This window comes from Crinia signifera, chromosome 2 (assembly GCF_055691185.1).
Source record: "Crinia signifera chromosome 2, ASM5569118v1, whole genome shotgun sequence".
NCBI classification, from domain to species: domain Eukaryota; kingdom Metazoa; phylum Chordata; class Amphibia; order Anura; family Myobatrachidae; genus Crinia; species Crinia signifera.
In genome coordinates this window covers 270,358,491-270,375,134 of record NC_139218.1, presented here as the reverse complement: position 1 = coordinate 270,375,134, position 16,644 = coordinate 270,358,491, and the positions used below count along the sequence as shown (strand labels likewise).

The 16,644-nt window shown below is 41.6% G+C and overlaps 1 protein-coding gene across 1 annotated transcript in view; it reads left to right on the top strand.

The window, feature by feature from the left end:
- The window catches only part of ITGBL1 (integrin subunit beta like 1), a 243,507-nt gene that overhangs the window by 97,631 nt on the left and 129,232 nt on the right, over positions 1-16,644 (top strand). Inside the window, exon 5 of the mRNA XM_083171190.1 lies at positions 2,629-2,769. Within this exon, the coding sequence (XP_083027316.1) occupies positions 2,629-2,769 (141 nt within the window). The remainder of the gene's footprint in view (positions 1-2,628; positions 2,770-16,644) is intronic.

The following is a 16,644-nucleotide window of genomic DNA, read 5'->3' as shown; positions in this document are numbered from 1 at the left end:
AAATCCAATTCTATTATCAGGCCTCATGGTAAATACTGCCTGTAGTTCTGCAGAAAATACGCCTGGAAAATACTGCTCATTCTCCACATGTATTTGCCTGAAGCCTGCTCAGATCAGTCAGATCTGGGCAGGCTTCTCTGTGTAAAAAGGTAGAAAAATAACCAGTCCCGGGCTCATTGAGCCTGGTCATAGTTGCAAAAAACACAGGGGGGGGGGGGATGCTGGGGTCAACCCTGTATATCTATAACCAGCACCATGCTCATGGCCCTCCCGGTTCTCAAAATACATGGGACAAAACGAGTAGGGTCCCCCGTACTTTGGCAACAAACACCAGCAGGCGCTTTGCACAGCAGGGGGTCAGGTTTTATACAAGTTCCCCTGGCCAAGGCATCAACCTGTGGCTGGTCAGCCGGAGCAGGGTCAATAGGGGAGTGGGGACCCCCCCAATAAAGGGGGCACCCCTGGCCCATGCTGAAGCCCAGGGTTGTCCCCAGTGTCCCTGGGCGGTGGGCACTGGACTGATGGCTTAAATGTGTAAAAAATAGATTAATATACATTGGGTTTTGTTGTGGAACTACAAGTCCCATCAAGCCTTTCCCACATGCAGGGACTTGGAGAACCACAAGTCCCAGCATGCAGGGCATTAATGGGTCTGCTGGGTCTTGCAATTCTATAACAATACCAATGCCCAAATAAATCATGCACACACACACTCATAAAAATAAAACTTCAATACATACTACAATCACCCACACATACTTACTTATAGGGTCTGCCGTAGGCCTGTCCTCTGCTCCTGTAGAAATCCTTAGGGTACCTGTGAAAAATAAATGTACTCACCAGCTCCTCCGGTGTAGATCGCATACTCGTCGGTTCAAAGTAGGAATCCAGGGTGTAAAAATAACAAATCGCTGTCCCGACCATATACTTGTCTTAGTAAATTTGAAAAATACAATTTATGGCCGTATATCACATGGAATAGCTACAAATACGGAGATTTGTAGCCATTCGATCTTAGTAAATTTCCCCCACTGTCTCCCCAGCCACAGCACACCGTGTGTCTTGCAGTAAGAGCTGTCCTTTGCAATGAATGGACTTGTTTATGACCTGGCTTCCTATCTGTGCATGTGTCGGATGATGTGTGCACTATTTTCCGCAGGGAAGTGCAATAGGAGCATATAGGCTTCTATAAGGTAATGCCATCTAATGATGACGTTGCCCAGTGCATTCAAGCCCAGGAATCTATTTCATTCTGGGGATGTCTAGACTTCTGCGCATGTGCATTTAGTTGAATGCATGACATGTGATGTAGCCTCTGTCAGAATTGGCACCTTCTGGCATCATCTTTGTTGTGCACAGTTGTGCGCTATAAGTTCAAATCATTTCTTCCAAATGTACCTTCTATATGCTAAATAAGCTGCTATATTATCCTGACATTCTATGCTATTAACCATACAAATAGTGCATTTATGTAAAAAAAAGAAAACATACAACATAACAAAACACAAATGATGCTGTGAGCCCACTGTTGTGCACTTTGCATATCATTCTTGCTGTCCAAAAGGATTCTAATATTAACAACTAGTCATCTCAATGTGCATAACTCCAACAGTCTGCAGCTTGTACAGAGTGCATCTGTCACCTTGAAAAATAGCTAGACAATCACATAAGCTGTGGATTTACACTGCTGAGAAGAAGAGAGGAACTTTCTTAGCATTGCTGGACATATTTATGGAAGCACACATAAAGCCTCATTGTTTGTTTTTTTTAAAGTTGCGTTTTTCAGAATCCCACTGACCAAACCAAAATATAAAATATTTGTGTTTGTGCCAACCTACAGAGTTACTTCAGGTTAGTTTTAGCATGGAAAGTTTTCTTTACATACCCACTGACTACTGTATAGTTCCTCTGTCCTCTGTAGTGACAGACAACAAGATTGATTAAACACAATGTTAGATCTGATCAATAACCCTTCCATTAGAAGTATGATCAATGTTGTCATTTCTAGAACACTCTTGCCCACAAGAAGACAGACTGGTAAGAGAGAGGTGGAGGGTATGAAAAGCCGCTCTCTCTGTTTGCACGGTTATTTTGAACAATGATGCCTCTTGCTTTGCCACTGTTGGCAGCCTGTCAGCTTCAGGCAACTCATTTAAAAGATTCAGGATTAGAAGTCAGGATCACAGACTTTATATAACTTCAGCTACACTGCAGGCTGAAAGATCATGGCACACTGAGTAGAAATACAATTTCCCCAAGAGAAAAACTAGTAAAGGGTAAAGATGATGCATTTGTTGGAGAATTGATGCTTTTGGATGCAAACTGGGTTGTAGGTCTGTTTTTTCCTCTCCTTGTACTAATCTATATGCCAGATTACTGCGTGCCGCCTTTCTCTTACTCCCACTGTTTTGTGAAATAACTTGTACATTACCAATGCATAAATTATAAGCATCTCTCCACTGTATACAGTAATAATACAACTTATACCTAGCAATGTGTAAAAGAACAAATCATCTTCAGATCAGATCAGATCATAATGCAATTTGTATTTAGACAGCATCTGCCGTTTAAAATAAAAAATACCCCCCCCCCCCCCCCCTCATTGTGTAAAATTTGTTTTGGGTACAGGCCACGGAAAGTGTTACTGTGGAAACTGTTACTGTGAGGCTGGTTGGCATGGAGATAAATGTGAATTCCAGTGTGACATCGCCCCATGGGAGATTAAGAAGAGATGCACATCTCCAGATGGCAAAATCTGCAGCAACAGAGGTGTGTCATTATTAATGAACTTCACATCTGTATGTCTTTCAATTAGTCTTACACTATAATTGTGTCTGCCTTTCACTCATATACGTGGTCTATTATTACCTGTGGAACAAATTGAATATGCCTTATGTTATCTTATGTGCTGCTAATGTATAATTGTCCTTTTTAAAGTATTTCTTCAAAATAAATGTAAAATTTTATTGAATTTTATGCATGGTTATGACATACGTAAGTAAGTTGGTACAGTTCATTTTCGTTAGCACTTAGATCTCAAAAGCCTACTTATCCAAGAAGCCTAAAAATACTTGACTTTCCATCGCTGCAATGAAAATAGTTTGTGGACCTATTTAACAAATTAAGAAAAAAACATCAATGATGCTAAATAACTGTGTCCCAGTCCCGGACAATACTGCCTAGCAGCAGTAAAAGTATACATACTGCCAGCCCAATGTGGCCATGAGTTTGTGTGACTTGGCTTTGTAAGTGGTAAGTGGTACTTGGTGATAACCACCAGCGGAAGCCCTTCGTAAATACTGTAGCAAAGATTTAGAGACCTTTATCTCTTACAGCATTGGTGGATCCCCTGTTCAACCAAATGATAAAATAACATAATAGATATAAATTATATACATGCCTATGTTCTTTATGGACTCTGATTTATAAATTGTCTATATCAGTGGTTCTTAAACTGTGTGCCGTGGCTCCCTGGGGTGCCTCAGGACACTTGCAGTGGTACCCTGGGTTGGTGTTCCAGGACCAACTAAAATTATTAATGGTTATTATTTATGAGAAAAACCAGTGCTGGTGGCTGCCAGTCATAACATGTGTACAAACAGAAGCAAACCCTACCATTTACCACATAACTGACACGAAGAATCGCATATAAACACAATTTAAATGAAAAAAAAAAAAAATTGGCCTAGGGGTGCCGTGAAAAAAATCTGATACTCTAGGGGTGCCTTGATTAAAAAAGTTTGGGAACCCCTGGTCTATATATTAAGCAGCACTTGTTAGAAAAGTCTAAATGCCCATACACACTGGGCGATTTTGAGCGGAAAGCATCTCTGTTTTGTTGTTTGAGCTGCTTTCATCTCAAAAGCCGTCCATGGTGTATGGGGCAGCAATAATCGGTGAGCGCTGATCCGCTTTCCTGCATCATCGCTGCCCTGTACACACTGGTGGCTTTTGAGCTGAAAGCAGCTCAGACAACAGACAACAACATCTAACCTTTCTGTCTTTCTCTAAATATACTGCTAAATTTCACCATGATTACGGCCTTAAGTAATCAAGAGAGGCGGCATTAGGACTATATTTATTTCGCTGAGGGTGCTGAAAGCAACCATAGGTATGGGGAATTAGGCAGGGGTATGGCCAAATCCAAAGGCATGGCCAAAGGGAGCTGATGGTTGTGAAGGAGGACAATGACTCTCTTAGCTGCTGACCTAGTCCCCAACCCCTCCAATAAGCAGCTGACCTGGGCCTCCCACGATACCCCATCCTACATTGTTTACCCAGTCCTGTCAACTCCTCCACCTAACACCTTTGGAGGATTCCAGGCAACACCACGCTGAATGCTGACTTTCTCTATACACAGCCATCCTTCCCCCTTGTAGAGGCATCACCATGTCCAGTGCTGGGTCCCCTCACACAGTCATTGCCTCTCTAGCTCCTACATTTCAGGCGTGTTTACTATGAGGGATGGGTTGCAGTCAGACGTCATTGGGTTGTGAGAATTTTCCTGCGGCACCCTTGGTGCCCTCTGCACATCTGTATCCAGAGTATCTATAGGGCTGGACCTGGCTGTTATATCAGTGACAAAGAGCACATTGAGTAAGCAGTATACAGTATCTGCGTCACACCACCTGAAACACATGTTCTACATTTCTATGCTGAACCCCTTGTTCAGTTATTTATAGTATCTTTTTCTCACCACCATACACTACTAAGCTCATGTTTGTGACTGACATACCATGCTGAGGTCCTTTCTGTGATTGCCATACACTACTGAGCTCATGTCTGTGACTCCCATACCATGCTGCTGCTCAGTGACAGGAGCTGGGTGCTGCACTGTAGCAATGCATTGCTAGGGCTGAAGCATCAACTCCTATACTGTAGTTTCACATCTCCCTGACCACTGGAGTGACAAAAAAGGGAGGAGCAGGGTGGTAAGCCACATCCCTCACACAAAGTCACACCCTTGTGCACCAGTGAGCCCTGCTGTGGCACTGATTCTACAATACTGGGCGAACCTGCGCAGCTACTACATACTTTGCATACCATGTCCACCATTCTGTCCCATTACATGGGGCATACTGTACATAACCCTCACGCTTTATAAACTTATCAACTTTATCAACCTTTATTCATATTCTTTATCTTTATATGTATCTATATTTACATGTATATCTATAATTGTTTTTATTTATCTCATATTTATTCTTATACTTCTATCCTATATTTATATACATCTTTAAATATTTTGTATTTTTTTTTATTATTTATATTTAATATTTTTTTTAATTAATTTTTATATATAATTTTTTATATTTATATAGATATCCTACAATATTTCTTATTATTTATCAAAATGTAATAGTATTAATATAAATGATATCTTTTGTCATTTATCATTATTTTTTACCCATTATTATTACTAGATTGTTCATAATTATCTACAGACTAACAATATATATAGCCGATATGCTGCACTCATGGTATTGTATCTTTTAAATAAAGTATAAGCGACAACACATACGAAAGTGTCATATTTAAGACAAAGAGGGAACTCCGAAACGATTGCATGCCGGCCAATACTAATAACCCATAATACTTTGGGTGGTGGAACGCATGATTGCGCTCCACATATTAGATAAGATGAAATGCCAGCCACCGGAAATTACACCACACCAGGACATCCAGTAACTAGCCACCAAGCTACAAGCGGGGAACGGAGCTTGTTAGCGTTAATAGGCGATGGAGCCGGAAGTGGTGCTATAGCGGATGTCCGGAATCAGCGCTAACCCAATTATTAAATCAGTTTGTTTTTTATGAATTTCATCACTTTATACTGCTCGTTTTTAAGAATATTTAGAATATTTAGTTAGGTCTAGTAGGTCTAGCCCCTACTTTTCAGAGAAATATATATTTTATGTTTTTGAATTGTATATGAGTTAATTATGTGCATGCTAATCAGTAACAGGTGAAAACACCTTCCCCATTACTGAGGGTATTTAAACCCACACTGGGAGCCCCAGATACACACCTTGAAAAAGTTGTACCTAACGCAGCGAAACGCGTCGGTGGAGAGGTGCTAATCCACACATTGCTACACCCATAAACCTGATCCTATTGCCATTTGAACCCCAGCTTACAGCCACATTTGGGAGAACCATGCGGATGGAATTGACCTGCTTAACAACAAAAAGGGGATGCCGCCGCTTGCATTTGCCTTCAACTAGGTTATAAGGGAAACGGGTATATCCAGCCTGCTGTCACCATACAGCGAACTACTATCTCACCAGAGGAAAGCCACCTCGCCAGCAACATTGAGATTTTCCACACTTAGCCAAATAGCTATTTGGAGGACTCTCCATTCCTACCGGGACTTAACCCATTATCGGACAATAAGGATCAGTGGTCACGTGTGAATATAATCTCCATACATGCACCATTTTATTGTCATTTCTGCAGAAAAAAATATGTTTGTTATTATTTACAATGAAATACCTACCAATTTATTTAAGAGCGCAACAAAACAACCCTTTTTTTCCTGTAAACCATCGTAAGGTTTTGACACCCCTGATATATTGCTGCTGCTTGGGTTCAAAAACAGCCCTTTCCAATTTCCCTTTCAGAGGTAAGATACCTTGATATCTAACCTCTGCTATCGCTTTGTAATTTAGGCATAATTCCAGGAGGAAGTTTTGCACTTAATAAATGAGGTCTAAAGACATGTATACACTTTCCATTCCCTAGATACCTACCAATGCAAACAGCGATTCTGTGAGTTCCCATCACGTTTGCCTTCTAAATTATTATAATCTTAATTATAAAATGCAAGAACACTGAAGCTTTAAATACCACATTTTGCACTTGTTTTTGTTTTCTCCGTATACATACATTATTTATTTTATTCAGCTCCATTTAAAACACAAAAAGTAAAATGTGGTACACAAAGAAACAATCTGCAAAACAAACAGTTAAGCTGCAAATGCCTTTTGCTTTGGCTGCAGTCCAGACCCACATTACTGTATAGCAAAAAAAGCTGCAAAGAACTCTCTTTTAAATACATCTTCACTTACAATGACTGCTATAGAATGAGCATCTAATTAGCCAAAGAGCATTTAAAAGCTCTTTCCCATCTTAATTATGGGAAAAGCTTGGCTTGTGCTCAGATTTAGTGGAACTATATTTAATATATGTCCTGCATAAGGAGATGTTTCTAAAACACTAGAAGCTAAAAATATGAATGTCCATTCAATTTGATACCAATCACTTTAATAGGTTATATTTAGCACATTGCGTTTATGTTATTTTTGTTATATACTGAATCAAATAGAAATATGTATACTTCATAGTAATTGGGGTTATTTGTTGTAATGCACAGGATTTATCCTTATAAATATTAAACATATTACATATTAATTTATTTAAAAATCGGGACATTAACTTTGCGTTGACAAACATGTAAAAATTGCTTTTGTATTCAGTTCAACACAATGCAGAGCATTTATACTGTATATAGGGCCTAATTCATGCATGGGTCGCTAGTTACAGAAATTACAATCCAGCCGATTACTGACTGCGCATGTGTGGATGGATATTGCTAAAAAATATCTGGCCACATTGCAGCCGCAGTTTGATTGGCAGGAAGTCAGCGTTTAGGGGCAGAAATATGGTGTTTTCTGGATGTGTTTGTCAAAATGCAGGGATTCCATGGTGTTTTTGGGGTGGTCCCTGACGTTATCGTTGACCATTTATATCCTCTTTCTTTAGCTGATTTGTGGATGCCTAAGGGGGTATGCAATCCAGGATCATGACTGTCAGTCCATCCCGACAGCTATGATCCTGGCCCATTTGCGTTTTGCTCAACAGCAAATCGGCAGGCAGGATTCCATGTCCCACTTGCTAATCGGCTTAAGGGGGGCGTAGCTGCGAGAAATGTCAGTGGATCATCGAGATCTGGCCGTGAGCCAATCCATAGACAGTTATCCTTTAAAAGCTGTCGGGCCCGTTCTGACGAGAATGGCCATGGATTGATCTCGGCTGTGAGCCAATCCACGGCCGAGATCAATCCACGGCCGCTCTCGGCAGAACGGGCCAGACAGCTTTAATGTCAGGCTTGTTCTGCCGAGATGCCTCTTCAATGCTGTCGGGAAAGACAGCATTGAATAGGCACCTGCAGCTATTTCCCCTGTCAGAAATAGCGATGCAATATTTTTTTTTCTTCTAATGGATTTGCAAATGCATCACAATTTTGCAATGGGCGGTTTTTCTTTCTTTTTGTGCAGCTCATTTTGATCGCAAGCAACTGCTTTTTCTCCAGCTAGCAATCCATGCTGAATTAGTCCCAAAGTACTGTATGTCAGTATAACATATACCGTATATACTCGAGTATAAGTCGACCCGAATATAAGCCGAGACACCTAATTTTACAACAAAAAAACTGGGAAAACTTATTGACTCAAGTGGGACCCTCACTCTAGTATAAGCCGAGGGGGGCTTTTTCAGCATCAAAAATGTTCTGAAAACGTAGGCTTATACTCGAGTATATATGGTAAATACTTTACTGTCAATTATACATACCTTTCTCTGCAGAAAGTTCCTTATACCTTTGACAAAGAAAGAACCATGTAACACTGTAAGATTTAGTATAGACATAACAATAACAGAATGGGCCCAAACAGGTGTCTTTACTGCAGGCTGCCTATTGAGTTGTGCTGGGGGGTGTTTTATCCTTGTGTTGCATGATAATTTGATATGTGCCTCAAATGTCAGACAAATAAAATCTATTTTATATATATATATATATATATATATATATATATATATATATATATATATATATATATATATATATATATATATATATATATATATATATAGAGTAATCATAGGCATAACTGTGTAATGGCGGCCTCCCTGTCTTCTCTACTAAACTCCCAGTACAGATTATTAGCAGCAGGGCAACAGGGACAATTGCCTAAGGCAGGGGCATATTTTGGGGTTTCTGCCCTCTATTCACAACCCTGCCATCCAAATATATTATTTTCATACTGTAGTTTGATTATAAGCACTCATTTTAGCAATTGGTAGATTGTCCCACCCATGCAAACTCCACTGAAGATGATGTGTAGTATATTAGAGTTTAAGGGTGAAATGTAATAGGGTGAGAGAATCAGAAAGTGAGAGATTTGATAAGAAATCTCCAGTTTTTTAAAGTGGCAATCATTTACACTGTAAAATCAAACTGGTTTTGCAGTGTAAATGATTACCGCTTTAAAAAAACTGGAGATTTCTTACCAAAAATCTAATTTTCTGATTCTCTCACCCTATTACATTTCACCCTAAATATAGGAATCCCTAAAATAGAAACCCCTTAAACTGATGACAGTTTTAGCAACAGCCCCTAGCAGAGTAATGCTGTGATTCACATGTATCATTTTGCCCCCTCTTGTCCACCTTCAAATCAGAATGACATGTTGCAAGGAGGTGGGGTCTATTGACACAATTTACCTGGCCCTGCCCCCAACAAGAGCAGCTCCATTGCATATTTGCTGTAATGTTGCCTGGCTATATTTTTATGTGTGTCTGTGGTATTTATGTTTTTTCTCTCTCATATACAGTACTATATATGTCATACAAAATATAGTATTGCAGTGATATTAATGTATACTGGCATTTAACATGAAATGCCAGTCTCTATATGCAATGTTAATGTATATGAAAAGTTCCTCTCCTTATTGGTTTCCTTTACTCTGTTGCTGGCAATTTACCACTGCCAGCTACAGGCTGCTGTGTAATGCTCATTCATGGCTGCTGTTTGTGTATTCACATTGTACTTTCATACAGCAGGGACTCAGCAAAGCCTGGAAGACTACAAAGGATTTTGCTGGATTCCCTTTGCCGGCAATGGGTACTGTACTGCTAAGAACATTTATAGATGGCATTAGCGATACAGTTACCTAAGCTTACCGCTGTTTTTCAATTACTTTCTGTAATTTATAACATAACCCCTTTAATGAGTGCTAAGGGGGTTATATCTCATTATTAAACAGAGCCCAGAGTCAGGGAGTGCCTGGGGCCAGGGTAGGATTAAGCCTTTGAGGGGCCCACGTCACTTAAGACAGGGGCCCCCCGTCCCAGTTGTTATTACTGGCCACAAACTGCACGGGAGAATATTACACTGTCAAAACACAAAAGGCAGTATAAAATTGATCAATGAGTAACTGCAGGGGATATATAAATATATATATATATATATATATATATATATATAGTGTATATACATATATATATATATATATATATATATATATATATATATATATATATATATATATATATATACAAACAGGAGATTCTGCGCAAAATCACACACATATAAATGACTGGATAAGAGATAAGATGAAATTAGTGCTGCTCACTTCAAATTAGGCTAGTCAAGCCTCAGTGGGTGAGATGTGGAAATAGAGGCAAGAAGGAGCGCACAAGGTGAGCGTAAATTATCAGATTTTACTGAAACAAGTATATAAAAGCTCACATACAAAAGTTCAAACACCGCATGGTACATAGATATAATCACCGCTCCTGGGACACGTCGCAGTGCGGGCACTGGGGACTCCAGTCACTCTGGCACAGAGGTAATAGGCAACGACCGATTTCTCAGTATCAGGTAGCGGGGCGGGCACTGGGGACTCCAGTCACTCCGGCTTGGATGTCTCAGCGGTAACAGTCACTCCGGCATGAGAAGTATCAGCAGCGGTGGACCAAAACTTTAGCAGCGGTAAACAACACACGATATCCAGCAAACAGCAAGTGGACAGCCAGTGATCAAGTTCATCAGATGGAAACGCCCCAACGCGTTTCGTCATTGGACTTCGTCCTGACGTAGTCCAATGAAGAAACGCGTTGGGGCGTTTCCATCTGATGAACTTGATCACTGGCTGTCCACTTGCTGTTTGCTGGATATCGTGTGTTGTTCACCGCTGCTAAAGTTTTGGTCCACCGCTGCTGATACTTCTCATGCCGGAGTGACTGTTACCGCTGAGACATCCAAGCCGGAGTGACTGGAGTCCCCAGTGCCCGCCCTGCTACCTGATACTGAGAAATCGGTCGTTGCCTATTACCTCTGTGCCGGAGTGACTGGAATCCCCAGGGCCCGCACTGCGACGTGTCCCAGGAGCGGTGATTATATCTATGTACCATGCGGTGTTTGAACTTTTGTATGTGAGCTTTTATATACTTGTTTCAGTAAAATCTGATAATTTACGCTTACCTTGTGCGCTCCTTCTTGCCTCTATTTCCATATATATATATATATATATTATTTTTTTTTTCTGTAACTAGATTGTGAGTTTGAGGGTCAACTCACCCATACCTCTTGACCTGACACCCACATTTCTTATTGATCCAGTATTAAGGTGATCACATTGAGGCTCCCCACTGTGGTGCCGAATGACCTATATCAACACTCAAACACTATCCCTATTAATTTCCCTCCACGTACACCATTATGTTGTTTGTCCTGTCCTGACAGTGTTACAGGTATGGCCTCAGGTGGTTTGGGTTTTCTGGATGACAATTTACTAACACAAGTCGCACATGGCATAGTTTCCCTCACAGATGCCGACAAGGTCTTATTCAACCAGTCTGACTTTGATACCCAGGGGCAAACGCAGGATTTTCAGAAGGGGGTTTCCAGAGGGGCAGAGCAAAGCACGGAGATGGACACTTACGTGACCCAGTATATGCTGGGTCAGTTAAAGTGTTATAGATAGACCAAATGTATATAAATAATAATAATAATAATAATAATAATAATAATATATATATATATATATATATATATATATATACTGTATATATATATATATATTATATATATACAAGGTCTTATTCAACAGCAAAATTTATTGTCGATACAAGGGTACATCCCTTTTGCTGTTGAATAACCTTGGTGAGTGCCCATTTCATCTACAATTGTACCCTTTGATGTTGATCTGTTGGAGCACCCCACTTTGAAAGCAGGAACAATTGAGTGCGGACTTTGTCAATTTATATATATATATATATATAGCAATGTATTGCGGCTCCTGCCGATCCTCCAGCAGTAGGGGTGGGGGAAGCTTTGATGTCCTGCGGGTGGTAGGGGTTATTATATCAACCGCTCTGCATGTAGGGCCTGGATCAGTGATTTTCAATAATTACCCCTTTACTGCACAGATTGTGGGAGATGGGGTGGGAGAAGGGGGCATTGGGCTGAATGAAGAGGATGTGTAATACGCAGAGGAGGGGTGTATAGTGGAGTGGGCTTATTATTCATAATTTTCTGGTGGGAGGACAGCTTGCTTGACTGCAGATCTCCAGTTCCCAAAAATAGATTTCTTATATTTTAATGGAATTGAAAACTAGAGAATCCCACCTACCAAATGGTATTGGGGACTAGGGGATCAGAGTTCAGGAGGAGAATATAAAACTACATACCAGGTGTATAGAGCTGGAGCAGTAACCAGCTGCTGGAAGGCTGATATCTCTGGTTCTGGGAACAGTAGAGACAAGCTATTAGCGTCCATCAAAGGTGAGAGTCACAGCTTTTGGAATATACCCTCAGAAAAACTACATCAGACAGAACCTGAAATATCTGACTGGGAATAGCAATTAACAGGCTTGGATGGGGTCCACTGCTTTGAAGTCAGATATCTCCGGTTTCCAAGGGCCGATTTTTTAAATTCTTGTACCCATGGAAAGAGGGGACTCTCAGCTTTAAGCCTAGGGCCCTTAGACTCCTGGAGGGGGTTTCTGGGTACTCAGAAACCCCCCCTGCGTACGCTACTGATATCCTACCTACTGAGTCACCAACTGACCTATACCAACGACTATTGACACTCAAAACACGGGAAGTTGATCTTTCCCTCCACGGTCACAGAAAGAAATTCATCCCCAGGGGCTTTAGGGTCTCTAACGTCCCGACCATAGGGAGACGCAATCCCACTATTTGTAGCCGCTAGTGCAGCGTTCTTAACAAATGCTCATTTGACCTAATGCTGATGGTGGTTGAGGAGGTTGGGTCGAACTCAAAAAGGTTAAACATGACATAGACGAATTTAGCATCCATCAAGAGTGACAAATCTTGCAACCTGATTGACAAGATTAGAACACAAGTGGATACATACAAAAGAGATTTAATCTAATTTAAAGGGAACAAATTATCTGTCGTGACATCCAACTACCAAAACCACTCCGTAAACAGGTGGCTGGCTGGCGACTCGGGCCTAGGCGTACACATCGCCCATACCGGCCTAGACGCCAAAGAAACCCCCACTATCTGAACACAGGTTCATCCACCTCTGCATCCGACACCGACTTTTCTGGGCCACAGTCTGATTTTTTTAGAATCAGGTCCAAGCCACACAGCAAAATTGCAAGGACCACCAAGGGGAAGGGGCGCAGACCACACCCCCGACATAGTAGAATTGGGAAAAAAAAACAGAAAACAAGTGCGGACCTAGTATTTAATTTATCTGATACTGAACTCACTCCACCCATGATCTCTTTATTGGACAGGGGACTCTCTTTTGTCCCGACCCACGCCCATGATGCATTCGAAACATCAATTGACGTATATAAATTTAGTTGCAAACTACGACTGCAAGAGCAGTTCATAGGCACCCTTCACCAAAGATCCAAGTTCCACAAACCGTCCGTGTTCGACCCGACTTGTTCAAATCCTAGCATCAAAACATTCACCAGACTACAAGAGAGCGATATCCAACTGCCTTCCACGAGACCTAAGTATGACAACCTCACCCATGCAGAAAGGGCGGCACTCAAAGACTTGAGGGACAACCCCGATCTGGTGATACGCCAAGCAGACAAGGGAGGGGCAGTGGTTGTACAGAAGTGGTTTGACTATCACACTGAAATTACTCCCCAATTGGCTGACACCAACACATATCAATATGTGTCATACAACCCAATACCCAAATTCAAACGTAGAGTCGACAACCAACTCCTAAGGGGCCTCACTAACAAATGGATCACCAAGGACACCTAGACTTCACGGTATGTCCCATTATATACACCCTACCCAAGTCCCACACTCACCCTCCAGGCAGGTCCATTATCTCTGCCAGACAATCCTTCCTGCAACCCCTAGCCATCTTTGTGGATCATCACTTACAACCCCTGGTTACTACACATACATACAGGACACCACCAACTTCATCTATAAACTGAACTCCATCAATTTCACTACTGGTCCAATGCACCTGGCTACAATGGACGTGAGTTCACTGTATACGGTGATACCGCATGCAGATGGACTCTAGACCTTACGCCTGAAGCTCGATGAAAGACCAGAACTGGAGCCCCCAACTGAGTTTCTTGTGGAGATGGCTGAAATGATCCTCAATTGCAACCATTTCCTCTACCAAAAGAAATACTGCGTCCAGGTATCTGGCACCGCGATGGGCTCTAACCTGGCCCCTTCCTATGCCGGGTTATACATGCTTAACTATGAAAACACCTACATCCTACCCAGGTATGCTCAGAAGATCAAATTCTACAAAAGGTTTATCAACGACGTATTCCTGCTCTGGTCGGGCACCACAGATGAATTCAATCTAATGATACAGTTACTTAACGAAATGGACTGCCCAATCAAGTTCACCTCCCTTATTGACAATAACTCAAACAACTTCCTCGACATCAACATCAGGATACAGGATGGCACACTCCAAACGAGTCTCTACCGTAAACCCACCGACCGCAATACTGTACTCACCACCATGAGTCAACATCCGCCAGCCCTAAAAGCACATCTGCCGATCTCCCAGTATATAAGAGTTATTCAGAACAATACCAGCAATGACACAATGGAATCCCAATTGTCTGAGATGACAGACAGATTCCTACAGAGGGGATACCCAAAGGCCACACTCACACGCTGCCTGACTAAGGCCAGGACCAATATGGCTAAACTATCTACACCAAACCCTAAATGTATGGTGTTTGTAAACACTTACGATCAGATAGGCCTCCACATCATCAGTCTCTGTCATTTTCTACAGGAAGTGACTGGCCCATATAGAACTAGAGCTGGCCGGAGCACTGACAGCCACATCCCCAGTCCGTGTTGCAAAGCTCCGCATCACTCCGGCTAAGGCCTCTCTATCCTGATGCTGTTGTCTGCAAAGTTTAACCATTGCCACCTGCTGTAGCCTGGTGGCCTCCTGCTGCAGTCTCCTATTTTCCTCGATTGCCACCTGCTGAGCGGCTGTGGCCTCCCGCTGAACCTCTGTAGCTTGCAGCAAGGCTTTAAGCAGTTCCTCCATGTTGACAGATTTTTCCAACGGCTTTGTAGCTGCTTTCAACCAGGACATATATCAAATCCTCAGTCTAAGCAACTTCACACTGGGCTGTATCTGCATAAAACACCATTCTCTGCAGGCCTCATTAAGCTGCTGCTCTCACTTATGCGCACAACAGGTTGCTCGCATTCTCCACCAAGTTGTAACACTGTAGGGCAGGCATGTCCAACATTGGCCCTCCAGATGTTGTGAAACTACACATCCCAGCATGCTTTGCCACAGTTTTGCTATTAGAGAATGCTAAAACTATTGCAAAGCATGCTAGGATGTGTAGTTTCACAACATCTGGAGGGCCAACGTTGGACATCCATGCTGTAGGGGAACTGGATGCCTTTTACTGGGGTAGAAGGCAGTAAGCAGCAGCTGAGAAATCATACAAGTCCAGTCTTTGGGGTGCAACTGGCCACAATCAGTTTTATTCAGCAGAAAATTAAAATAAACAACAAAAGAAAATACCTTGCCTAGCCGACACTAACTAAACACAGGATATTCCTAACTATCTCTAAACAAAACACCAAGTTTTCCAGTCACTACTTGATAGCTTACTTGCATCAGAAAGCTTGTTCCTCTCACAGAGATTCTGCAGCCTCCCCAGGCAGTCTGCACACACTGATCAGTCCAGCAGCTCCACATGGGCCTTGCACAGCTGCAAGTACTGATTAGCCCTCCTTGAGGCCAAACACCTGAGCTGGGCCTTTACTCAGCTTTAACAAAATAGAAACATTCTCATGGAAGTTTTCCTGTTTCTAAAAGGTGTAAGACAAGAACCTGGGACAAATATACCTGTCCTCAAACACTATTCCAGTGTTCTTGTCACAATATGTATTAGCAAAATAAAACCCAACATTGAGCAAAAAGTATACAGAAGTCAAATATGACCTCTCTTTGTTCTCATACATCTAGCCCAGCCAGGGCCAAACTGTGGGCTTCCAGCTGTTGTGAAACTACACATCCCAGCATCCCAGAATCAGAAAGTGAGATATTTTGAGTGAGTTTTTCCACTTTTGTTAAAGCGCCAATAAATTGCATGGCAAAATCAACCTTTTTTTTTCCGTGTGTATGATTGCCGCTTTTAAAAAAATGGGAAAACTCTCCCAAAATCTCACACTTTCTGATTCTTACAACCTATTACATTTGGCCCCATACGCAGTTTAAAGTCTCAGATGCACACAAAAATACAAGTGTTGCATAACAAATTAATCAGCATTTTGTATGTACCCTGTGTTATATTTTTGGTATGTCCGTGATACATAGCATTATTATTTGATAATGACAACTATGTCTCAGT